The sequence below is a fragment of the Euphorbia lathyris genome, chromosome 5, assembly GCF_963576675.1.
Source record: "Euphorbia lathyris chromosome 5, ddEupLath1.1, whole genome shotgun sequence".
Lineage (NCBI taxonomy): Eukaryota > Viridiplantae > Streptophyta > Magnoliopsida > Malpighiales > Euphorbiaceae > Euphorbia > Euphorbia lathyris.
The window spans coordinates 91,317,254-91,326,283 of NC_088914.1; the positions used below are offsets into that span (position 1 = coordinate 91,317,254).

General features: G+C 33.2%; 1 protein-coding gene across 1 annotated transcript; it reads right to left on the reverse strand.

Moving 5' to 3' along the window:
• Nucleotides 1–4,101: 4,101 nt before the first annotated feature.
• On the reverse strand, nt 4,102–8,153 carry LOC136230228 (uncharacterized). The gene is made up of 6 exons (XM_066019227.1): nt 7,192–8,153; nt 6,887–7,107; nt 6,085–6,325; nt 5,502–5,587; nt 5,133–5,224; nt 4,102–4,719 (listed from the first exon to the last, which is right to left on the reverse strand). Exons 1-6 carry the CDS (start codon nt 7,279–7,281, stop codon nt 4,475–4,477), a joined length of 975 nt encoding a protein of 324 aa, XP_065875299.1. The 5' UTR covers nt 7,282–8,153; the 3' UTR covers nt 4,102–4,474.
• Nucleotides 8,154–9,030: the final 877 nt, after the last annotated feature.

Sequence of the window (9,030 nt, forward strand, 5' to 3'; positions counted from 1 at the left end):
AATAAATTTGGAAAACTGACAGGAGACAAAAAGGTGGTCCAACGTTTCAGTATCTAACGAGCACAAACTGCAATGAGAAACAACTTGACAGCCGCGCAACTGAAGCTGATCATGTGTTGGCAAATACCCAAGATAAACCCGTCATCCAATAAGCGAGTGTGCAGGAGGAACACTCTGACACCTTAAAAATCGACTCCAAGGCTGTTGAGTAGGAGGAGATCTAAGCCAAGCATATAGGAGCTTAACAGTTAGAACCCCACTCGTAGCAGGCTTCCAAACACATATATCAACATCGTCCGTACCCCGCCTAATATTCCGCAATCTATTCTCCATATTCGCAGGTAACACATGCAGATTATGCCAATTATTACCATCCAACTAATCCTCAACCAAATCAAAACAACGACGTTGTTGACTAACAGATAGGCCAACTTGTGCAGCCAGCGAATGACACATCCAAGCCCCATTCCAAAAATTAAGTTCAGAGTGCTGACCAATCCACCAAAAACAGTGATGTTCAACTTCAGAATAAATGGATTTTATCGAGCCCCAAATAGAAGAATTCATGATATAATATCGTGACTATACCGCTCTATTGAGAAAACGAGTTCTAAGTAAGTTAAAGCATAGAGACTTTTCCTAAAGAAGACCCCAAGCCATCTTTCCATTCAGAGCCTTGTTTAGAATAGACAGATTCTTGATTCTAAGACCTCCATCCTTGAAGTTTTGACAACAAATTTTTCAAGGGACAGTGACAAGTTTCTTGCAATTAATGGACCCAGACCAAATAAAATTTCCCTTATGCCTAGTCATACGTGTAAGCAGCGCAGAGGGCCACTTATAAATGATAAAAGAGTGAATGAAGCTACCAGTAATTACAGAATTTACCCGATCCACTCTCCCAGCCATAGACAAACAATGCCCTTTTCCATTTAGAAAAGTGAGCAAGCACCCTGTCTATCAAACTAGTCAGATGTCGTGTCTTTGGTAAACCAAAAAACAAAGAGACTCCAAGATAAAAAAAAATATATAAAAATACAAATCTGATTAATCTGTAAGGGCTATGTCCGTCCGACTAACGCCTAGCATTTCTTACAACCTTGATTTATGATCGTGGTACCAGGATCGGCTATGAGAGTATGTAGAAACTGCAACGACACATGACCTCTAAGAGCATCTTCAATGCAAATACTCTTTAAAGTTGTCAAAGCTTAATACATCATCTCAAAATATATAATTTTATTTTCTGTCTCATCTACATCACTTTTGGTAACTTTTTTTAAAAAAGGCTCCAATGCTAAGCAACTCTTAAAGTTGTCATAAAATTCAACGAGTAGTAGGCAACTAAATCATTTTTTATATTAAAAAAGAAAAAGAAAAAGTAATGGTTCCAAAAATTGGCAATATTGCCATAATCATTTAAGCAATCTTTGTTACTCCAATATAAGGCACTCTTTCAAGCACACTCTATATCATCAAACATCCTTCCAAACACCTTGCATTAGAGATGCTCTAAATAGTAGCATCATTACAAAGATTCTTATAATATTGATAGCTAAAAGTTAAAAAAAATAGAGATTAGGTGCAAATTTGCCCCTATCTTTTTCTAGGAAGTGCAAATTTACCCCTATAATACGAAATAGTGTAATTTTATCCCCAACGTTTCCAAATGAGATCAGTTTTACTCATACATAATAGAAAATTTAAAGTGATTTACTATTATTTGACTCGTTATTTAATTATCACATAAGACAGTTTAAATATTAATTATGTCTAAAATGTCTATTTTATTACTAATATAGTTACAAACAACCTACCAACCAAATTTTGAAATTGTTAGATGCAAGTTAATCATAATAGACTGCCTAAATTGTCTATTGTATTATTCAAACAATTATAAATAACTTACAAAAAGAAAAAAAAATTGCTTCATTCAATAAATTTATTTGGAAGATCAAATTTGGCAGTTGAATAACTATCGAATCAGTCAGTTGACACTTTTTATTAGATAGATGTAAAATTGATATTGTTTGACAATATTAGAGATAAAATTGTATTATTTCGTACGTCATGGATAAATATGCACTTTCTCAAAAATTGAAAGCGGTAAATTTTGCACCTTATCCTAAAAATTTAGGAACTATTTCCCAAAAGAGAAATATATTTAAGATATTGAGTTAGTTAAAATTATTCGATTGTTTTGTGTGTTTATTGCTTATAGGATATTATTGACTATATCCATTATTGTTTCATCTGTGGAAATGAATTTTTCAAAATTAAAGTTACCATCAATGTGTGTCAAAAAAAATATTAAATGAATTGATTTTATTATCTATTGAATATGATTTGTTTGAAGATATTGATTAAACATGCATGTTCATATACAAAAAAAAAAAAAAAAAAAAGCAAAAGTAACTATTTTTACTTGATTTTTTGTAATTAAATTCTACATGTAAAATTTTGAATTAGATTATAATTAACGTGCTAATTTGAAAATCATACAAATATGTAAAATTAATATTATATTCACTGATATTTTTATATATCTTTTTAATATAAATAATAAAATTATACTCTCTCCTCTCAATGAAATATGCAAAATACTATTTTTCACCTACTATAAAATGTATATACCTTCTTTTAAATACAAATAAATACTCATAATAAATGGCTTAAAATTAATAAATATATAATAAATTAAATGCTTTATTCATTAATAGATGTTTGTTTAAGAGTACACTCAACAATTAATAAATGTAATCAATTTTAACTAAAATATTTTATTATTCTTATATTAATTACATCCATTATAATTTTTTATCCATTACCAAAATAAAAAGACATTTATTGTAAAACGGAAACACTTCATTAATTGAGAGTATAAAAGGGCGGCACGGTGCATTACGCGTCTCCGCTGAACGAGGGTCCGGGGAGGAGTCCCACCACAAGGATGTACTGGGGCAAGCATTCCCCTACCAATTTATTTGGCAAGAGGCCGCTCCTACCAATTAATTGAGAGTATATAAATAAAATATTTATAATATCTAATGTTATTTTGTTCCAGTAATGTTCACATGCACCTTGAATAACTAAATGAATTTGGTCATTCACCGTTAGATTAGACATGAAGGTGAATGACCAAGTTCATTTAGTCATTAGAGTCAATAATGTGAATATTAATGTGTCTTGTTCAATGTGTAGTTACATTTTTGTATATGTGTGAGACGGAAAGAATAATTGCTATCTGTGAACACGACTGGAATCTCTCCCAATATTTTTACATATCATTCATAATAATATATATAGTAAAATTATATGTGATCCGTTAACACATTATTCCATAAACCCTACATTATATTAGCAACTTTTGAGGTTTTTAAATCAAACTTTTGAATAGTCAGAGTTAATATGTTAATTAAAAAATGACGGAGATATTTAAAAGTATTACTATATACTTCACTATTTTAAAATTTCATAATTAATAGAAGTAATAAAATGACACGAAAACAAAACGAACTTTATTAAGTTGACACAATTATAACCAAAAAAAAAAATGGTGACTTCAATGAAAATTGACTTGTTTAACACGATACGGACATGACCTACTTCCACTCGGGGATAGATCGGGGAAGAGCTTGAACACCCACATGTCGTAGGGAAACGTCAAAAAATCTATGGAAAACTTTTACGGGGCTTTAATTTTTTATATAAAAAATCCAAAAATTATCAATTTACCACTCATAAATCACGAAAGACCACCACAAACACACGTATTAATGTGAACCTATGAAAAAAAATATTTAAAACATAGTAGATAAAAACTTCTCATCTCTCTCCGCGACTATATTAAATCAACTGAGCCACAACCCATGACGAACCCATCTACTATATCGAATCAACTGAGCTACAACCCATAACGAATCCCTCTTTGCGACTACATCGAATCAATTGAGCCACAACCCGTAATGAACCCCTCTCAACGACTATGTCAAATCAACCCATAACGAACCCCTCTTAGCGACTATATCGAATCAACTGAACCACAACAAATAATACGCATATAAGTAAAAAACAAATCGGCACAAAAACGAAACAACAAGATGATCAAGTTTCTGCATTATGGTCAAGAGTCATGTTACAGAAACGTTTCTAAAGTTTCAACATATTCCCCTATCTCTCCAACCATCATTTTTTCTCAAAAAAAAAAAAAAAAAAAAAAAGAGGGTTAAAATCTCATCTCCACATTCCCTCAATCATGATCAAACCTCATACATGGATTAGATTCTGATTTTGATTTTAGACCTAAACATAAGCTTAAAAACTCAAGCTTTTTCATACAGAAGAAAGAACTCCTCAGTCAGGCATGAAAATGAAAGCTCCAACAAAAAAAGGGAGGATCTTTTTCGGGGAATTTTCAAAAGTTCGGTTCGATTTGATTTGATTCGATTTGATGAGCACTTTACGGTTAGTGCTTCTAGCCAGCATGCCTAATTCCCATGAAATAGTTGAAATCATGATGTTGGACCCTTAGTTGCTTTAGCCATGAATCTGCTACACTGTAAAGTGATACTAGCTTTTCCTGGTCCCGGCCGGAATTGCCCGAAATCCACACATTTCCTTGCATTTTGTAAGTTGCTAAGCCAAATGGGGGTAGAGAGATGCCTTCCCCTTCCTTTCTTTTCCTCCCCGGATTCTCGATGTTATTGTCTAGGTCCATATCTGAATCGACAACAAACAAAATCGACCAATCAGACACGAGATGAATATAACGAAATGTAAAGTTACAAAAATTTTAGTAAAGAGCGGAAGAAAATCTGTTGTCCCCATTTCACTATCCCCTCTATGTCCCTCTCACAAAAAGTGATCTCCACTTAATTAAAATAATATATTTTGTGAGCCAAAGGGACCCACAGAATAAAAAAGTGACCACTTTTTATGAACTGGACATTGGACATGGAAAGAGACACTGAAATGGGAAACAACAGATTTTGACCACTTTTTTATTGTGTGGGTCCCTTTGGCTAACAAAATATATTATTTTAATTAAGTAGGGACCACTTGTTGTGAGCTGGACATGAAAGGGGACGCTGAAATGGGAACAACGGATTTTCGTCAGTGAAGAGTAAAAGTACCTTGAAAAGATGATGATAGGGTATGGTATGTGAGGAAGCATGTCGATAAGTCCTTGATAGTTCTCCCCATCGGGATGTGATAAATCGGGTACCTGAAACGAAAGACGACAGCAATCAGTAAATTTTTGTTACTAAAAAGGCGAACCAAAATGGCATAATGTTTCATTATTTAGAGCACGTGGGGCCCACGTATGATTGTCGGTGAGAGTGCGTGTATGCACGCGCGTGAGATCGAGACAAGCCTAACTTCTAACTTATAAGGTAAGTACACATGGCATAATGTTTGATTATTTAGAGCACGTGCACAAGTACGTTTGTCGGGATGTGAGTGTGTGCACGCGCGTGAGATCGAGAGTAAGAGATACGCACCAAGCAACAGCCATCCAAGTAGCTGGTGAAAGATCAACACTTCGGAGTGACATTAAACCCGGGAATCTTCGAGCCAATCCGTTAATCTGACAGAAAAACAGCAAAACGCCGAAAAGTTGTTATCGGAATCACAATTACTTTAATCATGAGGGAATCTGTTATAAAAACGAGCCAAAAAGTTATCGGAATCACAATTACTTTAATCATTAGGGAACCTGTTAAAAAACGAGCCAAAAAGTTGTTATCCGAATCACAATTACTTTAATCATGAGGGAATCTGTTATAAAAGCGATCATGATCAACCAGAATATCGGATAAAAAGCGAGAACATATGCTCATATGACATCATAACCAACTTCAAAAGCCGAAAAGACGAATCTAAGAATTATTCCACATATTAAAAGCACGAAATTCCATGTTCAAAAGTCCGAAAAGTTTGATTCATCTTTATTAGATGCCTTTTATGAAAAGGATTTCAATAGATTCTTAACAAATTCAAAGATAAACACGAACAAACACGAAAAGTAAAGTGAAATTTTATCGAAAACGAAGTGATTAAAGCATTACGAAGAATCAAAAGTACCTTATCCATCAAAGGAACTCTTCCATAAGGAGTTGATCTCTCAAAATACTGAAAATAAAGATGACCCAATCGATCATTAAGACGCCAGAGGTTGTTGTTGTTGTTATCTTGCTCGAATCCTCCTCCTTCCTCCGACGAACATCCATCCCACCTCGACAACTTATCACTCTCACTCTCATCACTACAAGAATCACTAAACGAATCCCTCATTTCTCCTCCTTCACCCGGTTCGTTCTCTTCCCTAATCAAAACACCATTTCCAAACATTACTTTCATCAAAATCACATCAAAACAACGAAATTCGCAACAAAACTCGAAAAAAAGCAATTTCCGTGCAAGATCAACAAGGAAATGATCAAATTAACATAAACGAACATCAAATTCGCAACAAAAGTCGAAAAATTGCATAATCTAAGTTCAAATTAACAACAAATAAACAAGCAATTGACTATGGAAACACCATAAAAGCACAATTCAAGCAATTTCTGTGCAAGATCAACAAGGAAATGATCAAATTAACATAAACGAACATCAAATTCGCAACAAAACCCGAAAATTCCATCATCTAAGTTCAAATTAACATCAAATTTCCAACAAACAAACAAGCATTTGACTATGGCTACACCATACAAGCAATTTCTGAGCAAGATCAACAAGGAAACGATCAAATTAACATAAATGAACATCAAATTCGCAACAAAAACCGAAAAATTGAATCATCTAAGTTCAAATTAACATCAAATTACCAACAAAAAGCAAGCATTACAGGAAAAAAGAAGCAAAGGATCAAAAAAAGAGGTACCTAAATCCATTGACAGAAGGATTGCTGGTGAAAATTTGGATAGCAGAAAGATAAGGAACATAGTATTGAACTAAAGTTTCACCATGATCAAGGAAAATAGGAACACCAGCACCATAAGCACTCCATTCATCATAGCAATTCCAGAGATCACTCAAGGTGAAAAATTCAACAGTATCTCTTTCCCATGGATGCCATAAACGGTTCAAGTTCCTCATTTCTGTCTGCAAAATCAACAACAAACATAACCCATCAGAAAACCCCAAATTCAAATTCTGAAATTGGGGGAAATAAAATAAAAATCAAACCTTTGGAAGGGATTGAGATGAAACAACTGGGGTTGTGCATTGGAGGAAGCAATTGAGGTTGGATTGCGTTGACCCCTTTTGAAAACACATGTTTTCTGATGAAATTGAGAGAGTTAGAGAGAGAGGGGGTAGAGAGAGAGAGAAAGGAGAGAAGTTTAGAGTTTCTCTCCTAACCCAGAAATTAAAGAAAGAACAGAAAGAATCAGAGAAAGAAAAAACAGAGAAAGCTAGAGAGAGAAAGAGAGGGAGAGAGGAAGAGAAGGAGAAATTTTAGGGATTTTGATTTCCTAATAAAAAGAGTGACGAGGAGAAACAGAAATGCAACTGAGAAATTCTATTTTTTGACGTTTTGGACAGCTAAATTTATATCAGAAATTCACACAAAAAAACAACTCTCTCTCTCTCTATCTCTATCTCTATCTCTATCTATCAATCTAGAGAGAGAAAGTGTTGGGAAAGTTGCAAAATCAGCAAAACAGTTGAAAATTGGGGAAATGATTGCTTTAATTTAAGATAATGGGATTCAGTTTCTTCTAATTTTACTTAAAGATAACTCAAAATGAAGCAAGAAATTCAATAAGAAGAACAGGAAAAAGACTGGATTTTTCAACGAAAGTTTTTGGAGGTCTCCCTTTTTTAACAGAAACCCATAATTTCTGTGAAGTGAAATTTGCGGAAATTAATTTGATTTTCTAACAGAAAATGAGAAAAAGGAATGAACTTTCCGGGAAAAAGAGGAGCAAGGACTAATTCCGAGAAACAAACAGAAATGGGATTGAAAAGGGGATGAAAAAAGGCTTATAAAAGGGAAAATTTATCTGAATGGAATTCAGAAAACAGAGCAAATTGAATTTACAGTTTCTAGAAAGAAGTGATATTTTGAGGGAGAGGGTAGAGAGAGAAAGTTTTAGAGAGAGAAAGTGAAAAAAAATGGTGATACTTGATACCCACCAAAATTAATTGAGGCATCCAACAACAAGACCTTTGATTTATGGGATTCATTTGTCTCTCTCAACTCAAATTTATAGGCGGTATAAGGGTCTGTTTGGATCACCTGTTTACAGTTTGGTGTTTGTTTTACTGTTGTTGTGGATATTAGTTGTTTTTCTGTTAAAAGGAGTTGTTTTGTAATTTTACTAACTTTTTATCTTCTGTTTAGGATTGAAAGGCAAAAAGTGATTCTGAAAAATGGAAACAAACGGGTACTGAATTTCAGAGTTGCAAAACAGTCTATGTGTTTTAAAAATTCGCAAATACTTGAATTTTGTACTGTAAAAAATTTGTAGTTACAGGGTCTATGAATCAATTTTTCGGTCAGAAAATACTTGTGGTTTAGTTAATTTGCAAAGTTGATCTTTTTAATTGCTCCATATGGCTCCGTTTTGGATAAATAGTTACGATGACAATTTTTGATGAAATGACTGAGTTTGTAAACTATACAAAGAACAGAACTACTGTATGTAAACATTTAAACTACGGGGACTGTATTTGCAAATAAGTTATACCACATGGTATATGTTTACTTTTCTCTACTTTAAAATGTTATATTTAATAGATTATGCAAGCAAGTTTAGAGGGTAAAATAGTCCACTTAAAAAAGTTGATAGAGTGGTTTTAATAAGTCAATTTTAGCAAATTTAGAGAGTAAATAAGAAATTTTCAAAATATATAAAGTACAAGGACCAGTTAACTTTTTTTACAAGATAGGGGATTAAAGATGTATTTTTTTTAATTTATTTGTTTTATGGTTTATTTTAATTTAGAAATATAAATAAAAGATAATAAATCAGAAGTTGTCTGAACATGATCTAAGAATCTAATTGTCTTCCCGAATTTATA